The sequence below is a fragment of the Glycine max genome, chromosome 11 (genome assembly GCF_000004515.6).
Source record: "Glycine max cultivar Williams 82 chromosome 11, Glycine_max_v4.0, whole genome shotgun sequence".
NCBI classification, from domain to species: Eukaryota; Viridiplantae; Streptophyta; class Magnoliopsida; order Fabales; family Fabaceae; genus Glycine; species Glycine max.
Window position 1 is genome coordinate 12,358,437 of NC_038247.2, and position 26,785 is coordinate 12,385,221.

The 26,785-nt window shown below is 36.2% G+C and overlaps 1 protein-coding gene across 2 annotated transcripts; it reads left to right on the forward strand.

Annotated features, from left to right (window-relative positions):
- Positions 1–749: 749 nt before the first annotated feature.
- Positions 750–26,785, forward strand: LOC100783315 (elongation factor G-2, mitochondrial). Of its 2 annotated transcripts, none has more exons than XM_041006483.1 (20): positions 750–1,224; positions 2,432–2,653; positions 3,047–3,168; positions 3,260–3,410; positions 8,165–8,236; positions 9,711–9,806; positions 10,561–10,649; positions 10,787–10,853; positions 11,591–11,629; positions 11,920–11,974; positions 13,015–13,130; positions 13,224–13,298; positions 13,382–13,450; positions 13,552–13,673; positions 24,556–24,681; positions 24,869–24,989; positions 25,128–25,228; positions 25,306–25,366; positions 26,166–26,219; positions 26,315–26,785. In XM_041006483.1, the coding sequence occupies exons 1-20, from the start codon at positions 832–834 to the stop codon at positions 26,417–26,419; spliced, it is 2,256 nt and encodes a 751-aa protein (XP_040862417.1). In that variant the 5' UTR covers positions 750–831; the 3' UTR covers positions 26,420–26,785. The 2 variants fall into 2 exon arrangements, with proteins under 2 accessions (XP_040862417.1, XP_040862416.1); XM_041006482.1 differs by having other exon boundaries at positions 751–1,224; positions 11,920–11,980; positions 13,021–13,130.

Below are 26,785 nucleotides of genomic sequence, written 5' to 3' on the forward strand. Positions count from 1 at the left end.
CAAATCCATTATTTTCAACATTCCACACAAACACCTAAAAATTGGGCAAAAAATTATAATTTACCCACTAATTGATGAATCCACCATTTCTCACATGGCCATTTGAGAGGGTTTTTAAGTAAAATATTTTTGTGTACCATTATGTGAATCCACCATTTTGAAAATGGTAATTTCAAAAGGTATCTTAACAAAACACTCATAAAAGAATGTGAGTTTAAATTTACTCTAACCAACTACATGTTGATTAAATGATTTAAATTTTGATGCAATATTAATTTTTTATTTTATATTTTTAATTAATAAAAAACATCTTATAGATGATTTTTAAAGTATTTATGTGTAGTCTAGTTTTTTTTTTCTGATTATATATTCTAGTTTAATTCAACTTAAAATTAAAATATTAATAATGTACTTAAACCTTATTAATATATGTAATATTAGTAAAAAAGATTTAACTGGTTGAGTAAGACTAGGATGCATGAGTTGTTATAAACAATTCAATCCATTGATATTTTTTTTTTGGATTGTTATGGGTTCTCATAGATAAGAAAAATATATGTAATATTTAAAAAAGGCTTAAACATTTTTTCTGTATGATACTTTTAGTTTCTTTTTTTATTATTCTTTTCCATTTTTCCTCTTATATATATATATATATATTTTTTTTTTTTTTTTTTAATTTTTTTTTTGTTTTCTCATTATAAATCTATTTAAAAATTTAACATTTTTAAACTTGAACCCATTCAATTGGTCCTACCTAGGGTTTTAGTTTCATTTCCGTAGTCAAAACCCCAAGAACAAAGCCACAAGGGCAAAACCCTCTCCCCCGCCATGGCACGCGTATCCCGGTCCTCCGCCCCGCGCCTCCTCTACGCGCTCTGCTCCACCTCCTCGTCGCGGTCGCCGGCGTCCTCCCTCATCGGCGGCGCCTTCCATCTCCGCCACTTCTCGGCCGGGAACGCGGCGCGCGCGAAGCCGGAGAAGGATCCCTGGTGGAAGGAGTCGATGGAGCGGCTCCGCAACATTGGGATCTCGGCGCACATCGACTCCGGGAAGACGACGCTGACGGAGCGGGTTCTGTACTACACGGGTCGGATCCACGAGATCCACGAGGTCAGGGGCAGGGACGGAGTCGGCGCCAAGATGGACTCCATGGACTTGGAGAGGGAGAAGGGAATCACCATTCAGTCTGCTGCCACCTACTGCACGTGGAAAGATTATAAGGTTTGGTTTTGTTTGTTGAATTCAACTAGTGAAATAATGTTGGGAGAGTTATTGTGGTGTTGGTTCAGTTCTAATTGAATTTGAATTTAGGTCCTGTTTGGATAAGCTTCTCTATAAAATGAGATAAGTTTCTCCAAAAGCTTATGCTTAAGCTGAGAATAAGCTTTTAGGTGGCTAATATGATAGAACTTCTATAAATTGGAGGAGTTTGTTTAAACTTTAAAAATACAACTTTAAAATAAACGCCTTTTATATACGCTTATTTAAGAAGCGGTAGGGGATGAGTTTGTTTAAACTCAAAAAAACAATTTTAAAATAACCTTTTTTTAAGAAGTAGATACGATTTGCTTCTTAAAATAAGTAGAAAACTTTTTTTTTTTCTAAATAGAAGTAGTTTAGACAAACACACTAAAAAACAAAAAAATTGCTTATTTTATTAAAATAAACAGTTATTTCAACAAATAAGTTTAAACAAACCGCCCCGGATTTACCTCTTAAAATAAACAGAAAACTGATTTTTTTAAGCATAAACAGTTTAGGCAAACACACTAAAAACAAACAGCTGTTTATTTTTATTAAAATAAATGCTTAGTTCAACAAATAAGTTTAAACAAACTGCTCATTAGCTTATGCATAAGCTAAGCTAATTTTATCTTTTGGAGAAACTTATTTTATTTATTTATTTATTTTGTTTATAAAGAAGTTTACCAAACAGGCCTTAAGACATGGAGGTAACAAAACGAGGCTTTGAAGAAATAAGAATTGGGACTGTAAGGTAGTAAGTACTGTTGTTACTATTTTCATTATTATGTTTTTTAAAATTAGAATGCAGAGTGGAAAAACATTTAAGACTGTCATCCAACTACAGGTTGTATGATAATGTTGACTTTTAAAATAACTATTTCAAAAGTCACACTTGGTATGATTTAATGATTGGTTGAGTGTTTGTAAAAATCATTACTGCTATGTGTTTTTGAAGTGCAATAAAATTGGAAGAGTTGAAGAGTTTGTTATGTTGGTTGATTTTAAATTGAATTGAATTTTGAACCAATAGGAATCAAGAAATATAAAGGGGGAATTGAGATTTGAATGCTTCTGCTGTTACTATTTTTATTATCTGAGTGAATTGTGGTTAATTATCGTGTTGTAAGTAATTTTGTCTTCATATATTTATATGTTTAATATCCTGGGAAATGTGTTGTTGCAGATTAACATTATTGACACGCCTGGTCACGTTGATTTTACCATCGAGGTTGAGAGGGCTTTGCGTGTCCTTGATGGTGCCATTCTTGTTCTTTGTAGTGTTGGTGGGGTGCAAAGTCAGTCCATTACTGTTGATCGGCAAATGAGAAGATATGAAGTTCCAAGACTTGCATTTATAAACAAGCTTGATCGGATGGGAGCAGATCCATGGAAAGTGTTAAATCAGGTGAATTTGAGATTTATGGAAGTCGTTGTAGACGAACAGCTTTATAGTTTGTTTGCCATATACACAATTTTGGTTATTCCCTTATCACTGGTCCAGTGGCATTTGAGAAAGTGATTATTTTGAAAAAGTTGATTTTGAAACTCCTAAGCTGTATCTTTATAAAAAATTGGTCACGATGTAAAATAATCTGTGACTCAGTTTTTATATGCACGGAGCCTACCATATAATTAATGATTTTGCATTATGCAAGCCATAAACTAAAAAATTTTAGTTTTATGATTTAATGATCTCTCTATTTATTTTATATTAACCCTGTGCATTTTATAAATTCTCAGTCTTATTTTTGAATTAAAATTGTTTCCATTTTGAGACCATTTTTATTTTATTTTTCAGGCTAGATCTAAGCTTCGGCATCATAGTGCTGCCATACAAGTTCCAATAGGATTGGAAGATGATTTTAAGGGACTAGTTGATCTTGTGCAGTTAAAGGCCTTCTATTTCCATGGTTCAAATGGGTCTGTTTCAAAAACTTCTGCATTGTTTGTTCCTAAGATTAAGTCTCCTCTGGCATTATTCTTTTGCTTACTCTATTGTTGCTTATTGCAGTGAAAATGTTGTCACTGAAGAAGTGCCTGCAGATATGGAAGCCTTGGTGGCAGAGAAAAGACGTGAACTCATAGAAACCGTGTCAGAGGTTGACGATAAACTTGCTGAAGCTTTTCTTGGTGATGAGACCATATCAGCTGCTGATCTTGAGGTGTGTAGGTAACAATTATTTTTTTTGAGTTTTTTATGTCAATTATTGAATTCATTGGGTTGCATGCATCATATTTATTCTACTTCTAAGTTCTATCAATTAGTTTCTTGGCCTGTTGTCCGAAAATATGGAGGACCTTATGGTTTGAGCATCCTAGCTGTGCTTCAAGAGAAGAAGGTATAGATCTGTCAGCTTGTGACGGGAGAAAGGAATTATTTTAACAGAATATCTATTCTCACTATTCATATATTCCCTTCATTAATGTATCAATTAAATTATCTATGTGTGGTTTCATCTAAAAATCATAAGCATGTTAGTACATTTATGTTTTAGATTTGCCACTTGCTTTACCCTTAGTTAATAGTCACAAACAGATTTTCTTACCGTAAACATAGTACTACTTTCTCCTTTATCATTGACTGTGATAACAGAGCAAGGAAGGATAAGAGTGTGTTTGCTTAAGGAAATCAAATTAAAAGGATAAATAGGCATGAAAATACATAATTTAAAGAGAGTATGGGAAGGGGATTTGGCTTGACTAATTCTTTGGACTATGGTTTGTGAACCATTGGCTGAAGTTAGCAAAAGCCCCTAGTCTAGACGAGAGGAAAAGGATCTATTACCAAACATACTATCAAAAGCCCCTAGTCTAGAATCCAAGGTCTAAGAGAACTCTAGGAAAAAATATCAGGTTACTGATTTGAGCTACAAAAGTGACAGGTGTAGTGGACTACATTTCTGCTTTGTGTTTGAGATATTCATTATTCCCAGAGGCCCATGGGAAACCTTGTCAATTGAGTTAGACGGGGTCACGTGAACAGCATTCACAGTTTTAGCTTGTTGGTTGGCCTTGGTTCTGCATTGGTCCTTTGTGTGACCAAATATCTTGCCATGACTCATAAGTGTGATGTGGACAGGAATTGTTTCCACCACAACCTCCTCCCTGTTCACCGTGGTTGCTGGACCAAGAAACCATTTTAGACATGTCAACAGGTTCAAGGTAGAACAAACATTTGCTGGTTGGAGATATGCGATAGTTGCTTTCAGACAAGACTGTTTGATGAAAATAAAAGGCTGTAGTGAAAATCCAATAGTTAAGTTTTGGGGGCAGATTATCAAGGACAAAGACTGACCATGAAGACATGTTTGGCATATTGATTATTTGTTTGCATCATCTAGGGGTTTAAGCGGGTGCGAGTCACTTGCGAACCCGAATTGACCCAAACCAACCCTAACAATTTGGGTTGGGTAATTTTTGTGTTTGGGTCCGACTCGAATCGAACCGATCAAACCCGTTGAGTTTTGGGTTGAGTCACGGGTTTTAATATTTGAACCTATTGACCCGTTAATTTATATTTAATTATAATTATTAATATATGTAATATATAATATATATTTTTAAATTTTAAAAAAATAAATTCTATTGACTATTGATTATATAGACTTATCGACCTAAATTGAGTAAGTATCAATACATCCTTAACCTTCAGGATTAAAGCGACAAGGGTTTTATTGATTGAAGTCACTTCGAGGGGCTTCTAAAATTATTTCGAATTTATTTACAAAGAGTATGCCTCATAATGTCCCATTGGTTTTGGTAGAAAAAAGTGTTTGAAACTCATCCTCATTATGCTTGTTGAAATTTCTTATTTTGAATATGATATGCTTAATTTTCCATCCCCGATGAATAGATAGATAAATAAGAGTCAGTGAAGTAGAGTGAGGTGTGATGACATCACAAAATTTTCTTTTTAATAAAAAATCTAACAAGAATCAGTTGTGTCTAATTCATTTAATAAAAATTTTAGCTTATAAAAAATATTGTGTTTTAAAAAAGAATAGATAAACTTAAATGTTTTGACTTGTTGACCCAACCCAACCCAAACCATTTACAAACAGGTTGGTTTGGGTTTCATTTTTTCTTAGAAAATTGACCCAAACCAACCCGTTTAAATTTGATTTGGTTGGGGCATGGGTTTGACCAAACCCAACCCAAACCGACCTGCTTACACCCTTAGCATCATCAGCAAAGTGCATAAGGGAATCAGTTTTAGCAAGCAAGTTCTTAAGCTTATTATTAGGGTTCAATTGATTGAAAGTATGGGATTTTGGTGTGGGGTTTTATATGACCCTGAGTCCTCCAACTACAATAGCTACCTTTTTTGTTGTGGTTCTCCCAAGGTTCTTATCATTTACCTAGACAAGCTTGCATGTCCATGTATTAGGTTAAGGTTTTAGTGTTAAGCCGCCTTATTGTGGACACCCTTAATTTGTAGACTCATGCACCTTCATTGTGATAGGTGTTAGGGGGTGGATATAGTCCCACATTGACTCGAGATAAGGCCAGAGTGATGCATAGATAGCTTGGACAATTCTCACCTTACAAGCTAGTTTTATGGAGTTGAGTTACTTTCTAAGCTCAAATTCTAATATAAGACTCTATCCTATATCCATTGCTGTTGGCCACCTGCATTGGCACGCCCCAGGCTAGTAGCCCTGGGGTGAGGGTGTGTATTAAGCTGCCGTAATTGTAGACACCCTTGGCCAACCTTAATTTGCGGCCTCATGCACCTTCATTGTGATAGGTGTAAGGGAGTGAATATAGTCCCACATTGACTAGAGATAAGGCTTAAGTAGTGCTTATAAGGCTTGGCCATGACTTACCTTGCAAGCCGGTTTTGTGGGATTGAGTTAGGCCCTAAGTCCAAATTAGAAACATTGTGCAGGCCTTTGACATAATTGAAGTACACTTTTTTGGTCTTGCCTCAAACATAATATCATGCCCTGAAAGAGTAATATAGGACTGAAGTTATATGGAAAACCATATGATGCCATAGAATGAGGCATCAATTTGTTTTTGCCTATCTTGGTCTGCAGTTGGAATATCCTTGGCTTGTTTGACAAGGTGATCATGACAGCACTTCTCTTCTAACCTTAATTCTAGAACAGTGCCCAACAGGAATAATTTGGCTGCACCCACCAATTTGTAACATGATAAAGGGGACAGTGGTGAAGCTGATGGCAGAAGGTGCATTAGAGGCAGTGCTAGAAGGTATACATGTTGGTTTCTATGAAGATAATGGCGTAGGAGGCTGGGGTAATTGACTTGAAGGTTGAAGCTAAAGGACTTAGGTTAGTGAGATAAGTTTTCTTAGTTGATTTGGGCAGGGAATAGGGAGGTGAGTGAGGTTTGTGGAAAGGATGGGAGGACGGTGGTGGAGTTGCCACAAAAATTTGGCGGCCAGCAAAGGCTCCAGATGCTGGTGTGTACTGTGTATTAGGACTGTAGGACACACACAACATAAAATGCAGCCTATGCTTTGTGTACACACGCCAGCATGAGTCAGTAACAACTAATACTACCCATTATACATGTTCTTAAATCTGACATTTACTTCTAACAATTTTATATGGTGATATATGAAGTGTAACATCCTAAATTTTTCTCTAAGATGTATATAATTATGTTGGATAAAAAATTAATTAAATGATAAATTTAAAAATTTATAATGTGTGTAACAACAATATTTATAATTTCTTAAAGAACTATAAATTGGTGTATTTAATAATTAATTTGTAAGTTAAATAATAAATAATGTAATAATAGTATTTTGATTTTATAATAATTATTAATTTATTTTGAAGGTTCAAATTATATATATATATATATATATAAGATAATAATTAAATTAATTTTTCCTGATAAATTTTTTTGTCATTTTGTCAAGACAGGATATGTGTGGAATAAATTAAAATTTTAATTTAAGTTAAATAAAATTATAATATTTGATTGTTGACATTTTAGTACTGTTAGACACTAGTAAAATAAATATAGAATATTTAAATTAAATGAACCCCAAAATAAGGCACCTTGGTCGTCTAAATATGTGGAAAAGGAAAGCCATACAAATGATCTTATCATTCAATTATATAGTTAGATCAGGTATTTAAATAGTAGGGAAAATGTGGATAAATTATTTACCACTCAAATCTATTTGGTAAAAATTGAGTCAAGTAAAATGTGTAAAAATTGACTCATATTTTCAAAGGAATTTCACCCTAGCTGAGACATGCAGCTATTCTCACTTTCGTCTTATAAAATATTGTTATTTCATTTAATTTTGACATTAATTATAAATACATCAATTTTTAGTAGTTCAAAAATTTATTAATATTATTGTTACACACATTATAAATTTTTAGAATTATCATATATTATATATTATATATATATTGTAGAGAAATTTAGGGTGTGTTTGGTTTGCATTTTCATTTTCTGTTTTCATTTTCTGAAAATTGTTTTCATTTTCAAAAAATTAGAATTCTGAAAACATGTTTGGTTTTACTTCTTGTTTTCTGTTTTCAGGAAATAAAAACACTGAAAATTTATGATATATTGACTTCTTATCTTGTTCGTATTTTTAAATTTGCTTAAAATTACATTTCTTGTCATCGCATTTTCATTTTACCCAAAATGAGGTTCTTGTTTTCAACTGAAAACGAGATTTTATTGCTTTCATTTTCTGGTTGTTTCCTATTTTCATTTTCACTGAAAATGTTTTCAAAAATCCAACTAAACACATTTTCATCACCGTTTTCTGTTTTCAATGAAAATAGAAAACAGTCAAACCAAACACCCCCTTAGGGTGTTACAAATAGAACTTGTTAGTCTCCATTCCTGACATCCTCCCTCACCATTTTATTTTTGAATAGAGTTTTATTATTCTTAATTATTTTTCTTTTTTTGTGTGTAGGAAGCAGTTCGTAGGGCTACCATAGCCCAGAAATTTATACCAGTATTCATGGGTAGTGCTTTCAAAAATAAGGTGACCAGTGAATTACTTTCAATTTGTATATCTTTTTTTTGTGTGTACAATGACGGATACAATCACTTTCAGTTTGTATATTGCTGCATAGCTCTACTTTCTTTATTCCTCCCCTTTATCTGGTTGATGCTGCGCTATTTTTTTTCATTTGTTGACTTAATGTTGTGATTATGGTTTAATTTAGTTTGTGTCTTTCCAATGCACTACTTTCTTTATTCCTCCCCTTTATCTGGTTGATGCAGCGCTATTTTTTTCATTTGTTGACTTAATGCTGTGATTATGGTTTAATTTAGTTTGTGTCTTTCCAATATGCACTTTTGTAATTGAGAGCCTATTTGGAAAAACAACTTAAGTGCTTATTGAATAAGTGCTTATCATATAAGTACTTTTGTATAAATTGTTTCTATAATTGAAAAGGAAATAGAGTAAAACTATAAGTTGTAAATTGTTTTCGTAAGCTATTCTGGAGAGCTTATTGAAACAAGTTAAGAACAATTTGTTGACATATCAAAAGCTATTTTTATAAGTTCTCCCAAACACTTACACAAGTACTTATGTCATAAGTCCAAATAAATGGTAAATAAACTCTTTCAAATGCACCCTGAATCCATTTGTAACTGTCTTGCCTGCAACCTAGTGAGTAGTGACTGTTACAGACAACTATCATAATGGTGATCATAAATGTCATGCCACAGCCACACTGGGCTTTTTGGGTCTGTCACTTTTTGGGCCAAGGCCAAACTTAAATTCTAGTTACTTTATGACCTTTACACAGAATAAAAATATTACAGTATTTGTGTGTCTTGAGACCACACATGATCTTATTTATAATAGAGAAATAGAATCAGTAATTGATTACAAGATCAATCAATTACTGATTATTAGGAAATACAATCACTGATTTCTATCAACTAATAAATACAAGATTCGTTAGATTAGTTAGTTTATCATAAATTTTATTTTTATTTCAAGACTACCCATAGCATTAAATGATTTAAGATATGATTATTTTTCAAAAGATATTTTTTCAACCAGTGAATGTGTCTTGTTTTGTTGATAGCTCAATAAACTCACCCACTTTCATGGGGAAAAGAGAGTAATCATTAATAGATCTCACAGTTAATTAGGGGTAAAAAGGAATTTTAGCAATAAAGTAGTCCTATGTTTCCTATAATTAGGACCAATACAATGTTGCCTTTTGTTTCTTATATACAGGACTGGGGGTAATATTCTATATGCTTTCTTAAATTGATACTTAGTATTGATGGTGTAAATGATGAATCTTTTCATCATCTATGCGTCTAGGAAAGCGACCTTGCTCTCAAGTCCCAATTCTCGACCCCTCAAATATTCTTTTGTATGCATGCTAATATATGAATATGATCCAAACTTGAACTTTCAAGATTTCATCAGACTCGTCACTTGTTTGCATCATTACCTTCTATCTCATTTTTAATTTTTGTTACTGGTACAGGGGGTACAGCCACTTCTGGATGGTGTAATTAGTTATTTGCCATGTCCAATAGAAGTTAGTAATTATGCCCTTGACCAAACTAAGAATGAGGACAAGGTACTTGATTTTTTTAAAGTTGATCTGTCTTGCTTTAATACTATGTAGCTATTGTGATTGTCATAAATTGCATTTGAAGTTTTGAATTTGAAGGTCAATTTTTGAATCATGAATTATAAGATATCCTATTAAAATGATACAAATTGCTTTGAATGTGTGTTCTACATAATGAAACATAAATCATTCGAAAAGTGAAAAGTATCAATATTAAACATAGTAATGCATGCATTGTAATATTGTAAGTCACTAGCCAGGGGAGAAAATGAAACACTAATATCCGAATTGACATAACCAAGATTTAAATCACAGTAATAGTCAAATTGCTTTCAAATTTGAAAATATAAATAAATGTTTTTTAAGAGAAGACTAAATTAGACATGTTTAGGATCCTCTCGCCAAAAATAATTCTTTATCAATATAAAAAATAAGGCTTATGATTTCAGGATAGAGTTGGGTATTCGAAGGTATGATAACAAGGAGGGTTTGGTTGTATATGAGTTTGGGATGAGTTTAAAAGAGTAGAAGGAACTTTTGCATTCAGGTTGTGCCCAATCTCAGCTGGGTTTGATGCAACCTGCCTGCATTCTTTCCAAAATCTCTGCTGTAATGAAATAATGTTTGTGGATATTATGAGGTTAATTCTTGCAATCCAGAGAGATACAATCACATTGATTTGTGATATGCTTGCTTGTTTCAGTTACCCTTGTTTGTCTTGCTATATATTGGATTATTGTAATATTCTATTCTTATCTAGGTTGAGTTGCGTGGAAGTCCTGATGGGCCACTTGTGGCATTGGCTTTCAAGTTGGAGGAAGGGCGGTTTGGTCAGTTAACATATCTAAGGTACCCCTCACCATAGGAGGCTGTTAATCCCATTTGAAACCGTTTTTCATCATTTATATATATTGATCTTTTGTTTTGAATGTTAGCCTACATTACACAAATACATAAGCTAATGGTTTTTTTTTTTTTGGCTGAAGAATTTACGAGGGTGTGATTCGGAAGGGTGATTTTATTATTAATGTAAACACTAGCAAGAAGATCAAGGTAAGTTTATATAGCTCTTAACTGTTCTAGCATGAATGTATTAGTCTTGTTCATATGAGTGTTTTGCCTTGTGGACCTGATTCTCTGTGTCTATGTTCTATAGTCATATTTTGTTTTTACTCTTCATTTGTTCATTTCCAATCTATGATAGGTATAACTCCATTCAATATTTTATTCATGATATTTTCTTGAAGAGCATTCTACGGTAGCATTAGTCCAAATCTGCATTTTTTTGTTGTTTCAACAACATTAATATAGCCTCATTTTCATGGAAATCCTGTTAGTTCATAGATTTAAATCTTTAAGATTAAGTGCATGGATTCAAACTTTTACTAGATACTATCATACTAGCATTTTGAACTAATTTTTGAAGAAACTCATCCTGCTTAAAAAAGGTATCGTATTTAATTTAACCACACATCTCACAAGGAACCTCGCCGCATGTTCTTGTTGGAGGACATTTTGTATATCTCTTCCTCTTTGTCTTGAAATTTTTTGTTTATTCAAAGACTGGGAAACAATATGTGGTCTGTATCAGAGATCCTTGAAAAACTAAACAGTGCAACAAAGATTGGTACTAGTTTTAGTTTTTTATTAGCTAAATATGAGGCAGGATACATAATAAATGCAGTACAGTATTTCACTAGTAAGATCAGGTGTCATTCCATGTCTTATTGTATTGCATTCCGAGATTATATATAGTGAATTTGTGGCTGAGTCCTTTCTTGTGCATGCAGGTTCCTCGCTTGGTTCGGATGCATTCTGATGAGATGGAGGTTTGTTTTTAGAGTTTCAGTATCCCTATTAAGTTGAATGCCCCTGGAAACAGTGTTTTTTTTTAAAAGGGAGTAAGAGTTATAATAAGATACTTTTTTTTTTTTAAAAGGGAGTAAGAGGTAAAATAAGGTAGTTAGGTAGGTCATATTTGATATACTATTATTTTTGTTGAACATAAACTGCTAGGGTTTTGTTTCTTGACTAAATACATTCTGAAGAATTTGAATATATTCAGTTATTCTCTGCCATTTTCTTACAACTTTTAATTGGGTTCTCTCACAATCTGCAGGACATTCAAGAGGCTCATGCTGGGCAAATAGTTGCTGTATTTGGTGTCGACTGTGCATCAGGTTATTCTTTTGTCTTTGCTTAAACCTATGCATTTTTTGAATTTTATATTGCTCCTGTGTTGGAATTTATTTTGGGTGGGTAGGTGTTTGCCAAGAATCTTTTGGTGATGGTTTATATATCATCATTAATAAAAGAGGGATTAAATTTTTTATTGGAGAATAAATTTCACTTGCGAGGCTGAAAAAGAAAAACAGAAGAAAATGCAAAAGATGTATTGTAAAAGAAGAAAAGGAGCAAAGTGGCTAAACAATGCTGAAAAACTGTGAAACCTTTCTGGCTTGCATGCTGAAATTAGTGAACTTTCACTTCCCCATTCCCTTTAACAACCATGAAAAGATCTCCAGTGGTTGCCTGTAAACAAACCAATCTCATGACATGTAAAGACTAGGGGATGTACTTAAAATGTAGGCATTCCTCTCCAACAATGTGCAATAGAACCCTGTAAACCACACACTGCAAAACCTAATTCTGGTTCTTATTCTTGTTGTAGGCATATAGCCTTTGCAATGTATTATGATAAGATAAACTGCTTTTAGGTGAAAGGACGTTTTTCCTCCAAGAACACCAAACTAATAGCTGTAGTTTTTGGCTGTAGATGGCTGAAATATTCCATAGTGCTCTACAATTTTGAAATGTTTGCTATTATTAATTATTAATAATTAAATTATTAAATATTTAATTTGATAATATTTTTCAATTTGGCCTTTGTGTTCAATCACTTAGGATGCCTCCCCCTGTCAGAATGCAGAATGATAAACAGATTGAATTACATGTTTATGAATTGCAAATAGTGGATGTTCCTTCTCTATAGGCTGTTTCATTTATTCTTGTTTTCTTTTCCTTTTTGGAAGGATCTATTGTCTACATCAGGTAATGTCAGTTAGTGTTATGATTTTAACTAAATCTTGTATTGCTTTCTGGGTTATATATGCTGAAGATGTGTTGTTGGGGCAGTCTCTTTCCATTCATTATTTATTTCTGCTCTTATTTTTGTTTCATTTTGATTATATATGTGTTTAACATTTGTCTTGGTCATCAGGAGATACTTTTACTGACGGTTCAGTTAAATACACAATGACTTCTATGAATGTTCCTGAGCCAGTGATGTCATTAGCTGTACAGCCAGTCTCTAAAGATTCTGGAGGGCAAGTGAGTAATTTATTTTATGTAACACGTCAACCCCCTGCCTAGATTTGAAAAAAGTTGTATCACCTAATTGGATTTCTCCTGAATTGCTTACAGTTTTCAAAAGCTTTGAATCGCTTCCAAAAAGAAGATCCTACTTTTCGTGTTGGCTTGGACCCGGAGAGTGGGCAGGTTATCTTTAATTCTTTGATCATTCTCTTTTTAAGTACAATATTATTGTTCGTATGTTGATATTAGTAAACTTCTGTGGTTAGACAATCATTTCTGGAATGGGGGAACTGCATTTAGATATCTATGTTGAACGCATTAGGAGAGAGTATAAGGTACCCTTTTCATCCTCCACATATTTATTTTCTTTCTTGTTCGAAGCTGGCCAAATGTTTGCTTCATCTGGAGTTTCATTCTTTTGTCTTTACCTGTTAAGGTTGATGCTTCAGTTGGAAAGCCCCGTGTTAACTTCAGAGAAACTGTTACTCAACGTGCTGATTTTGACTATTTGCATAAGAAGCAAAGTGGAGGACAAGGTCAATATGGACGGGTAATTGGGTCAGTATTGATTAGTCATTCTTATTTTATTTGCTGTAAATATTATCTTTGCTTCAAGATAAATTTTTGTACACATGCATGTATGCACCCCAGATTATTCAGTTGGGTTGCATAGATTTGAGCCAAAATGCATTGCTACCCATGCTATAGTTTAGAATCATGAAATTTGACCTGAAACCATTGAATTGCTAAAACACCATCCTAGTTCTGGCAGGCATTGCTTGTGTATCAGATCAAATTGTATGACTTGAATCACAAGTATAATTTAAAGAGAAATATTATTTGTACACCAATTCATAAAACAGTTTTGACAACAACATATTTTTGTGTTTATCTCTCTCCTGCAACAGTGACTGCGCACAAACGTGAGAGGGATCGAACCCTAATAACTGATACCATTTTAAGTTTTTACAGAAACTGTGTGTTACCCACTCATCTGATGTTTATTTATAATCATTATAGGAAGTAATTAGGATACAAGGATTCAAATAATCCCTAATTTCTAGCTAAGTAATACAAAAAATAAAAGCATATATTTAACACATGTATTGAGGTGGATAAGGGAATGGGGTAAAGGGTTGTGGTTGTGGATAGGCACTGAATTGAGGTTAATCAGGGGATGGTGAAGGAGCAGAATGCCACTGTGAGGTTTGGGTTTGGGTAGGGGTGTTTGGTTCTGAGATTGTGAAGTTTGAGAGGGTGATGTTGAGTTAGTATAATTCATAGGTTGAGAGGGAACATAATTTTCATCATACCTATGATAGCAAAAAGAGGCCTCATGTCCAAATTTGTGGCAGACCTGATACTGAACATCAGCATATTTGCCATGAATCCATCAGCAAAAAGAAACATATTGAACACACAGATCTCATGTACCTTCTCTTTAATTCATATATCTTTTTAGGCATGAAATATGTATTAATAACTACAGAGAAGTGTTCTGGTATGTGAATTCCAATATAGATGAGAGAGATGAGAGAGAGAGAGACGGAGAGAGTGAGTGAGAGAGAGACAGAGTGTGATAGCCACTGGGTGAGAGTCAAGTCTAGGAATGAGAGACAGGGAGCGAGAGGTAGGAAGGATCCCCGGCATAACTATGCCGGTAATAGGCCTGGTCAATCATCCACTCATGTCCACAACACCTGGAGGGAGAGATCAGATATCTCAACCTTCTACTTTACAAGGTTTCTCGATGAAGTAACGGAGAGCGACCTGTGGGCACAGTTTAAAAGATGGGGGGATGTCCGGGAGATTTTCATCTCCAAACAAAGGAACAGAGGTGGGAAGAGGTATGGTTTCGTGAGGTTTAGAGGTGTCTCCGACGAACGTACACTGGAAAGACAGTTAGACAACCTCATAATAGGTGGCTTGAAACTGTACGTGAACGTCCCAAAGTATGAAAGGAGGAGGGAAAGTCATGCACAAAGAAGAGTGGAGCCCAAAACCCAAACGCACAACCGTAGTCAAGGTATGCTAGCACTCCGCCAAACGCATGCTCAACACAAGGCAGCCCCGACGTCGTACGCGCAAGCTCTGCTCTCAAACACTAGAATATCAGGGCAAAGGCGGTACCCAGTTAATGTCGGCACCAGGCAAGCTGGGTCACAGTCGTCAGTTCACATTGACATCTCGACGGGGACCAAGCCATGGTACTCTGATGCGTGGGTTGGTCGCCTGAAGACCATGACAAGCTTCGACAAAGTTGAAGATGAGATAACCTGGGAGATAGGTGATGATGTCGTGCCCAAGTACCTCGGCGACGACATGATTCTGCTCCTTGGTCTCTCTGATAGCAAGGCGGAACAATTGGCGAATGAAGAGAATATGCATGGGATGACGCTGTTTTACTCGCTGGACAAATGGAGCAGCAGCATTAGAACGGGCCATAGACTAGTCTGGGTCCTATGTTGGGGCATTCCATTAGAGGCATGGGATACAGCAAACATCCGTAAGCTTGTTGCTGCTATAGGAGACCTGGTGGAGGTGGATGATGACGTGGAGGAGTTGCGTAGGTTGGATAGGGCGAGGGTACTCATTAGGACCCCATGGAAGCCCACTCTCTAGCACACGGTCAATCTACACATCGGCGACGAGACATTCCTAATCCACATAGTGAAAGAGACGATGAGCGATAACAGGAGGTGTTCTTGCCAAGCTCGCAGCACCCTCGGCTCCTCCGAGGAGATTGTCTCCTCTGATGCCGACACTGATAGCCAGTTTGCGAAAGCTCGTTAGCGGAGCGGAGCATGAAAACACACCGGAATGGGATGACGGCAGCCCCGCCGCTGCGACAGCGACCAAAAGAATGACGAAATTACCCAACGGACCATCACCCAACCCCGCTACGACCACTTCTGATCAAGCAGCGGGTAATAACCATTGTGTGAAGACCTTTGACACAGACAACCCGACGAGGTTGCCAAATATGGAAGACCCAGATGGACCTGCAGCAATGACGCATCCCGTAAAGAAGACAGGGAAAGTTGCGTGAATGAGGAAAATCTCGGAGCAGAGGATAGGTGTAATATCGGGAGTAGGGAGGAACTTGACGTGGTAGAAGTGGTTTACCAAAGGGACAATGACGAGCTTGAGCTGAGTCAACAGCTTCACATGACCGTTGGATGCAGTGGGGAACAGCTGGCACCTTGTAGTAAGACACGTGACCTACATGCCTCATTTAAAAAACACAACCTAAAAACCACAACGTTGCCCATCAATTTTGTGCAATAGAAATTGGGCCACTGCTTATGGACTCCACTAGCCACACCCCTGCTTTACTACCATCCCAGTCCAGCCAAAGCCCAATACACAACAAAAAAGAGACTCCTGGCTCATGGAACGTATATTCGAGAGGGAGAAAGGGCAAAAAACAAAAGGGTATTCTCAGCACATATATGAAGCTCATGGAGGGAGACACAGATGATTGTGCCCAGCAACAACACAAAATAACCCCTAAGAAAAACCCCATGCCCCTCAACAGATTTGCAATACCTATTACTGTAAAGCCTATGCATAATTCAATTCAATTTCAGAAGGGGGAGGGGCCATCAAAGAGTATGGCAGACAATCAAAACCACCTCCAGCAGGCAAAGCAGCAATGGGAAATGGCCCAGGAGATGGGGATGACAGGTGACATGGGACATGCAACCATTATCGAAAGAATCTGTGATATGGAAATCAGAGATAGCAAGGAGGCAGAAAAGCTGGGCAATAGGAATGATGTCTCATGAATATCTTATCATATAATGTAAGAGGGCTTGGGAGGGGGGTCAAGTGGAGTGCAATCAGGAGGATGGTAAGGAAGCACAGAGTTGATGTGCTATGCCTTCAGGAAACGAAGAAGGAGCAAATCGATAAATTCATGTGCCAAGCTATCTGGGGAGAGGCTGATGTATGTTGGGAAATGCAGCCTTCAACAAACACGGCGGGAGGATTATTGTGCTTATGGAACGAGAAAAGATTCAAAGTGGAGAGAAAGGTTACAGGTAGGGGATTCATTCTACTGGAAGGTGTCTGGACTAATGAGGCACAAAAGGTTTATATAATTAACCTATATGCCCCTTGTGATGCTCAGAATAGGAGAGATCTCTGGGACTCACTCAAACAGCTTAAAAGCCTGAATCCAAATGGGCTTTGGTGTTTGCTGGGTGATTTTAATAGTGTCAGAAACCCATCAGAAAGGGTGGTTATATCCCATCTAGGGGTAGATGGCAGACATATCAGTCATTTCAATGAATGGATAGCGGATATGGAACTAGAAGAGCCACCATGTGTGGGGAGTAAATTCACTTGGTTTAGACCTAATGGGGCTGCAAAGAGCAGATTGGACAAATCACTTGTAACAGCTGAATGGTTTACCAAATGGCCAGCAGGTACACAATTCACCTTGAATAGAAATTTTTCTAATCATTGCCCAATTTTACTCATTTCAAAGAATGTGGATTGGGGGCCTAAGCCATTCCGGATGCTTGACTGCTGGCTTCAAGATAAGTCTTTCAGGGATGTGGTTATCAATTGCTGGTCACAGTCAGAACCAAGAGGGTGGGGAGGATTTGTTCTCAAAGAAAAAATCAAATGTCTCAAAGAGAGGTTGAAGCTATGGAACAAGGAACAATTTGGAGTCACTTTCAAGAGGGTCCAAAACATAGAGGCGGAAATTAATAAGCTGGAAATTGAGTCAGCTGATAGAATTTTAACCCCTGAAGAATGTACGAAAAAGAAAATGCTCCAGCAGGACCTATGGACAACAGCCCAATCCCATGAATCATTAATGAGACAGAAAGCAAGGTCAAGGTGGATAAAGGAAGGAGACAGCAACTCTCATTATTTCCACTTGCTGCTTAATTCAAATCGGAGATTCAATGTAGTAAATGGAGTGCTTATTGATGCTGCGTGGGTTGATGAACCAGCCAGAGTGAAAGAGGAAATTTACAGGTTTTTTTAACAGCGTTTTCAAGAGCCCGAGTCCATCAGACCGCAATTGAATGGTATCAGTTTTAAGAGCATTGACCAGCAACAAAATCAGTTGCTGGTAGGATGTTTTTCCGAGGAAGAAATTAAGAGGGCAGTATGGGAGTGCGGCAATGAGAAGAGTCCAGGCCCGGATGGACTTAATTTCAAGTTCATCAAGCAATTTTGGCAGCTTTTGAAACCAGATATCATCCGGTTCCTCTACGAATTTCATGCAAATGGGATCTTCCCCAAAGGAAGCAATGCCTCTTTTATTACCCTAGTTCCTAAAGTGCCAGACCCTCAAAATCTTAATGATTTCAGACCTATTTCATTAATAGGCTGTGTCTACAAGATCGTGGCCAAACTTTTAGCTAATAGACTGAAGAGAATCATGCCGGAAATCATTGATGAAAGGCAATCTGCTTTTGTAGCTGGAAGGCAGCTATTGCATAGCACAATTATTGCCAATGAAGTGGTGGAGGAAGCAAAGAGAGGCAAGAAAGCATGCTTGGTGTTTAAAGCAGATTTTGAAAGGGCTTATGACTCAGTTTCTTGGGATTTTTAATATACATGATGCGTAGGATGGGCTTCTGCAATAAATGGATCCAGGGCTGTATCAAAACTGCCTCGGTATCCATATTGGTAAATGGTAGCCCTACTCCCCAATTTACTCCGCAAAGAGGTCTTAGACAAGGTGACCCACTAGCACCTTTGTTGTTTAACATTGTAGCGGAAGCCCTAACTGGACTCATGAGAGAAGCAATCCACAAGAAGTTATACACTGCATTTGCTGTGGGGAAAGACAACATTCCAGTCAGCATTTTGCAATATGCTGACGACACTATTTTTTGGGGAGGCTACACTGCAAAATATCAAGGCAATCAAAGCGATCTTGCGGAGTTTCGAACTTGCATCTGGACTTAAAATAAACTTTGCGAAGAGCCGTTTTATGGCATTTGGAAAATCAGATCAGTGGACTAAAGAGGCAGCCAAATACTTGAATTGCAGTATTATGACCTTGCCTTTTATTTATCTGGGTATCCCTATTGGGGCAAACCCAAGGCATAGTGAGCTGTGGGATCCAGTTGTTAGAAAGTGTGAGAGAAAGTTATCTACATGGAAACAAAGATATCTATCTTTCGGGGGGAGAGTGACCCTTATACAGTCCACCCTATCATCTATCCCAATTTATTTTCTTTCTTTTTTCAGGTTACCTAGCAAAACAGCGGCGAAACTGATCAAACCTCAGCGAAGGTTCCCATGGGGAGGAGGTTTGGATCAAAGGAAGATAGCATGGGTGAAATGGGAATCAATTTGCTTACCAAAAGAAAAGGGAGGACTGGGTATAAAAGATGTTAGGACTTTCAACAAAGCATTACTTGAAAAATGGCGGTGGGATATGCTTCACCAAAACAGAGTTATGGGCCACAATATTGGAGTCCAAATATGGCGGGTGGAGATAATTTCTTGAAGGAAAAAGAGGCACTAATGAATCATTATGGTGGCAGGACTTAATGGCGGTATTTCAGGACCACCAGCTGAATAATGTTCTGCAAACTGGATCAACATGGAAAGTGGGGAGTGGTGATAAAATCAAATTTTGGGAGGACTGCTGGTCTAGTGATGGAGTAGCATTAATGCTGAAATATCCTAGGTTGTATCAGATATCTCGCCAGCAGCACAAACTCATTTAGCACGTGGGTAGCTTTTCTGAAACAATATGGGAATGAAATTTTTCATGGAGAAGGCCTTTATTTGATAACGAAGTCGACTCTGCTGTCGAATTTATGAGGGAGATCTCACAGGTTGTAATCCAGCAACAAGTTCCTGACTTCTGGGTGTGGAAGCATGAGCCTAATGGTCATTACTCTACAAGGAGTGCATATAAATTGCTGCAGGGAGATATAGAGGATGAAATCAGGATGGGGCACTTCAGGATCTTTGGAAGCTAAAGATACCAGCTAAGGTTTCATTCTTTGCTTGGAGGCTAATTAGAGATCGTTTACCGACTAAAGCTAACCTACGAAGAAGACAAGTAGAGCTGGAAGACAGCATGTGCCCTTTCTGCAGAAATAAGGAGGAGGATGCATCCCACATATTTTTTGACTGCAGCACAACACAACCTTTGTGGTGGGAATCCCAATCATGGGTTCGAACCTTGGGGGTGCACCCTATAATTCCAAGACAACACTTTATGCAGCATGTCAATGGGAGGCCTGGATCAAAGAGGTACAATAGATGGAAGAGCTGGTGGATAGCCCTGACTTGGTCGATTTGGCAGCAAAGGAATAAGGTCATCTTCCTGAATGAACCATTCAATGGAGCCAAGCTGCTGGAGGATGCAGTGTTTCTGCTTTGGACATGGCTCAGAGCTATGGAGAAAGATTTTTCTATACACTTTAACCAGTGGTCTAGCAACCTAATAGATGGTTTCTGTAATTAGGATGGCAAACCAGCTGAGGGTTATGTACATGTACCTACTGTTGATTACTCTGGATCCTATCAGCTTGTAGCCAGCCTGATCATTGAATCCAGTAGTATATCTAGAACTATACTGTATCTTTAGTACCTTTGGTACTTCTATTTATATATAACTACTTTTGCTGACAAAAAAAAAATCATATTTGCCATGACCCCCACCACGGCCATGGCTGCTTCGAGATAAGTTCTGGCCACCACCTCTCTACCTGGAGTGTAGTGATTAGCACTACTGTAAGCATCACTATTATTGTTAGCACCATTAGAAGCATGAGTTAGATGCGCCTGAGGATCAGAATTGTTCCCAGCACCAAGCAATTGGGAAACTAGAATTGGGGGTGGAATTAGGGTTACCCTCAGCAATATTGACAGTGCCTAGATATTGCTTATGAATTTTGTCAATTCGTGATTCATGAGCAAGGAGTAATGATTCACCATCATCAAGTTATAGACAAAAGTCACTGGATTCATATTCCGTTGGCAAACCTTCAAGGATAATATCAACATGTTCACTTTGTGAAACAGAATCTCCGATAGAGATGAGTGAATCGACCAATGTCTGAATGTGGAGAAGATAATCAGTAATCTTATGATTATCGAGAGAGATATTGCGAAGCTCCATTCGAAGTTGAAACTTCTTCACACGAGCAATCGAATGGAAATGCGAGTGAAGCTTCTCCCAAAGATGCTTCGCAGTGTTGCACCCAACGAGACAAGGTAGAACAGCTCCAGAAGTTGTCGATTGTAGCAATGAAAGCAGAAGTTGATCCTGATTTTCCCAACTGAGATACTCTGATGAGATTATGCCACCATCCCGATTAGCAATCGTCACAAACTTTGGTGGAATTATAGGACTAACAAGAAAATGGAGTAAACCGTGGCCTTTGATGACAGGTTGCACTTGACTGCACAATAGAAGGTAATCGGAGTTCGTGAACTTCTTAGAAATGGAGTGTAAGAATGAAACTGGAGGAGAAGGATCCACCACTGGTGATGGCGGAGGAGGAGGAGGTGGCAAACCACCAGAAGAATTATTGTGTGCGGAAGCCATGAAAAAATAACAAGCTTAGGATCAACCTAGCTCTGTGATACCATAAAATATTTAAAGAGAAGAGAGAAATTGTAAGAGATTTGTTATTGTGGAAATTCAACCCAACTGAAAACTGATTACAATTCAGTACAAATAGTAGTTACACAACTGTAACTGTCAACTAACCTGAGTTAGTGACAGCTGTAATATGGCTGTCCTAACTAACAGACTAACTACTAACTGTCTAACTACTATGGTTAGACTTACAGCTTCAGCTAAAAAGAAATATTACAAGTATACTCCTATAAAAGCATGTGAATTAATCTGAATCTTGATTAAGAATAACCGAATAGTTTTTAGCACATGCTGATACTCTCTTGTATGTTTTGTACTGTCCCTGCCATGTATAAATAGGTTTTCTAAACTGATGTTTTCTGTAGCAGTAAATTCCCACTTTTAACTGTCTGCTTTACCCAATGTAATAAGGTTTTAGCGCTACTTTTAACTGAAGCAATAAATTCCCACTTTTAACTGTCTGCTTTCAATTTGTTTGGGCCGTAGTTACCAGGTTCACAATATTCTTTAGTACATGGTATGGGTTTGTGGCATGCCACCTTACAAAGTATTGGTACATAAGGGGTATACATAGTCTGTAGCTATTTGAATTTTTTTTATCTTGTTAAAAATTATAAATTACATATATAATGTGTTACTACAAATGTTAATTTAATTCTGCTGGCCTTTAATATTATTAAAAAAATTTAAATTAAAAAGTAATTCTTATGAATTGTTCAAGTAATTATTATTTACTGAATTGAATTTAAAATGGTTCATTTGTAATAGTTTTTTTAAATTTTGTTATCTATTTTTAATAAAAATATGTTAACAATAGAATTTTTTTATCACAAGTTAATCAATGGATTTTTTTATCCGTAGAAATCAAAGATAGGTATCGGGGGGTTTACAACAACTTACCTGCTCAACCAACTGAGTTAGATTCCCTCAGTAGTTAATCAATGGATTGATTCATTTAAGTTAAATTATTTGTATAGGTAATTTTATCATTTTAAAAATTAAAATCTTAATTATATATGTAAATGTAACACTTATCAAGAAAAGTGCTGCACAGCTGTACAACACCATTCCTCAACTATATCTCCTCGGTTAAAAAAAAAATCATTTCAGCTTCCATTTCCCATCTTTTCTTTTCCTTTGCCTAGCCACTGTCCTGCCTGGGGGTGTTCACAAGTGCAGTCAAATCTGTGACCCAACCTGACCCAATTAAAGTGGGTTTGGTTTGTTAAGTGTTTGGATTGACTCTGACCCAATTCAATTAAGACTTGATCATATATTGGTTAGGTAATGAGTTCTATTTTTTAATCCGACCCGATCCATACCATATAATTAAATTTATTATTATATATAAATTAATTATTAAATGCAAAACACATTAAGTTTTAGCTCACAGCTTATTAAATTAAACCACCCATGATTTTTTTTCTTTTTAAGTTTTTTCTTTATCCCTGTCTTTGATTTTGTTTATTTTTCTCATGCTAACAATACTTTATTTCAATCTAAAATAAAAATATCGTATTAGCATTGAAATCATTACTTTTATCAGTTAAATATTGTCACACTTTGGTCTCTTTTGAGTATATTTAGTCATTATATATTTACAAAAATTTAGACATAAACAAATTATTATTCTTAAAAGTTTAATTTTACAAAATAAAAAATATTTTTTAAAAATTCAGACCCGTTTAACCCAATCCAACCCCCTGTTTATGACCGGGTGGGATTGGGTCAGTTATGTAACAAATTTTGCCCTGACCCAACCCAACCCATAAAAATTTGATCGGGTTGTTGTAACGGGTTTAGCCAAACCCGACTTGCGAACAACCCTAGCCCTGCCTTACACCTTCTCCTATTACTCTGCTCACAATCTTCCCATTCGTAAATGACTGATTCACAATCCTTTCCACTGCACAACAGATTCAACCATGAGTTTGGGTGTCCCCGTTTGTAAACAAACTGTGAATTGGTATGCACGAACCAATTCGCAGTTCTGTACTAGTTTGAGCGAATCATGATTCTATTGTTTGGGCCTTATTATAAGTTTATAACTAATTTCCTTCCTGATTTAACATCCAATACTGCTGGTTGGTGCTGTTAGTAGGAGTCTTGATCCTCTTGTTCTGTATGTCTATTCTCTTTCAATACATTATTGACCTTAAAGGCAAAAATGAACATGGTTTAAACTTAGCATGTTTAATTTGAAACTTGTAAAGTTTTTGTATGTCTTGTTTTCATATGTTCACACAGACAAGATTTGTGAAGTGAAACTTGTCAATACATTAGTTTCTCATTTCATGAGGCTATGAGCTGTCCAAGTATTTAATTGGTGCTCAAGATGTAGAACACATTTAGGCTATGAGAACAAATTTCATGATGTAGAATGTAGTAAAATAATTGTGACACAATTAGTAATCAGTGCTCAAGAATTGCTTTTGGTAAATGTGTCTTAACAATTGTGTCTATTGGGACATAGTGCTGTAAACTAAGTTTCTGCTTGATATGAATTATTGAAGTATTTCCTACTTGCCTACAACCTAATTCTAACTCGTAACTATTTTTACTTTTTCCTTGTGGACTTTGAATGAATGTCCATTATATATACATGTGATATATTGCTTAATAAAAAACATTTCACAGTAAATATATTTAAATATAATTTAGAACGCCTTCATGGAGTTGAAGTCATTTGTTTATGGTGTTTTACACATGAACAGATGATCATATATGTTATCATGTTATGTAAAAAAAATTTACTGTTCAATTTGGAAGATGATAGTTGTGGTTGCACTTCTTCCCTGATGCCCTTTTATTTCTTGATGATATATATTTTATTCAATGTGTTTGCAGGTATATTGAACCACTTCCTGCAGGGTCATCAACTAAGTTTGAATTTGAAAACTTGCTTGTTGGTCAAGCTATTCCATCAAATTTTATCCCTGCAATTGAGAAGGGTTTCAAAGAAGCTGCCAACTCGTGAGTAAAAAATTAATCATTGCTTAATCATGCATTCTACTTCTAATTTTTGTGATTCATCATGTAGTGTGTTGTCCTCTATCAATGTAATGATCTAGATGCTTTTTTTTTATAGTTTATACAATTTGGTCTTGCTTGTATGATTAAACTTTTGGTATGGCAAACTCAATTTCTCTCTTCCATACAGTGGTGCCTTAATTGGACATCCAGTTGAAAATCTCCGAGTTGTCTTGATAGATGGTGCTGCCCATGCTGTTGATTCCAGTGAACTTGCATTTAAGTTGGCTTCTATCTATGCTTTTAGACAGGTCCTTTTCATTTCTGTTATCCATATTTCATTTTATAAATGACATTCCACATATAGTCCCTGTAGTCATCTATTGATTCCTTCACATAATGGTGATTGACTAATAATTCTTTGATAATTTGTGGTGCTTTTGTAACAGTGTTATGCAGCTTCCAGACCGGTTATATTAGAACCTGTTATGCTTGTTGAGCTGAAAGTACCAACAGAATTTCAGGGAGCTGTTGCTGGTGACATCAACAAGTGAGGGTTCTTTACTTTTTTAACTGGATATTGTGGTATATTTCCAGAATTCTGACAGTTTTATAACTCATGTAAAGGAGAAAAGGTGTGATTGTTGGAAATGATCAGGAAGGAGATGATTCTGTCATTACTGCTCATGTAAGTACCTAATAATCTCTTAAAAGTATTTTAGTTTTTAACTACTTTTGTAGTTCGTTATGGTTCACCTATGGAGAAACAACAAAACAGTCTTATCCCACTAGATGAGGTTAGTTACATGGATTACATGATGCTATTGGGGTTGGTCAAAAGCTAGATTTTCAAGGGTAATTAATTATGCTATTAGGCAAGCACGCTTCAGGGAAATACGACTTTGGTTCTTGATGTGACGCTGGAGGATCCTGTGTGAAAGCTAAATATGTCAACTAGCCTTAACACACACAAATAGCATTTTGGCTTTGAATCTGTAACTGCAAATTTTTACAATTGATTTATTGCTAGATCTTTAAAGTACAAATGAGAGCTTCTTAGAATGTGAATTTGGGTCTAACTCAACCCCAAAAACTAGCTCATAAGATGAGGATTGTTCCCCACTTATATATTCTATTTTAGTCTTATCTTTAGTCAATGTGGGAGGTGTTTTTTTTTCAATACAACCCCTCATACCCCAGCATTTTTTGGGCCTGGTGTGTAGATAATATGTTGGGTGATCCATTTGATGGATCTAGGATAGACTCTGATATCATGTTTTAGTGCAATATGGGGGTTAATGGGGATTATAACTTGCTTGTAAAATTGTTATTTCGGATGATTGGAAATCTCCTGTGCAATGATTATTTACTGGTTTTATTTGGTCTAATCATGTTGAAATATTAATGTATTGCATGAACGGTGAACCTATAGCTATAACCTGTCCTTTTGTCATTGCTAAATAGGTTGCTGTTATTAATTATTTCAGGTCCCTCTTAACAATATGTTTGGATACTCTACAGCTCTTCGTTCAATGACACAGGTAAGTATCATGCCACTCGAGAATAATTCGTGTTTTGCTGTTAATTTTTTTGTTTGGTTTTTAATTTCGTGGTTGTTCTCTAATAACTGCAACAGGGCAAAGGTGAATTCACAATGGAATACAAGGAACATTCACCAGTTTCTCATGATGTACAGACGCAACTGATAAACACGTACAAGGGAAATAAGGAAGGTGAATAATCATCAGCTTTTGTCGAAGTACATGATAAAAAAAATTATGACAATCACTTTCTTAAAGAAAAAAAGTTGTGACAATAATATAGGATATAGGTTCGATTCATTTTATTAGGCCTACCAATTTTGGAAAGCAAATAAAAGTTGCTGTAATTGTGAATTGTGATAATATGGTTTACGGATAATTTATTTAGGTCGGGTAGTTAAATGGTTCTGGGTCCCAAGTGTAAGTTACACATGCTCGTACTTGTCGATGAAGATGACTCTTAGATTGGTGATTAAGAGCTCTTCGGTATGTAATTTTATGTTCATTACGGTACCTGCTACGTGTCTTTTATGAAATTTATGATTATTATAAATTATTTTTCTACA

Coding starts and splice junctions, on each gene's coding strand:
- LOC100783315 (XM_041006483.1), top strand. CDS start 832: ATGGCACGCGTATCCCGGTCCTCCGCCCCGCGCCTCCTCTACGCGCTC. Junction 10,650..10,786: donor GGTCAGTTAACATATCTAAG/GTACCCCTCACC, acceptor TTTTGGCTGAAG/AATTTACGAGGGTGTGATTC. Junction 25,367..26,165: donor ATTCTGTCATTACTGCTCAT/GTAAGTACCTAA, acceptor TAATTATTTCAG/GTCCCTCTTAACAATATGTT.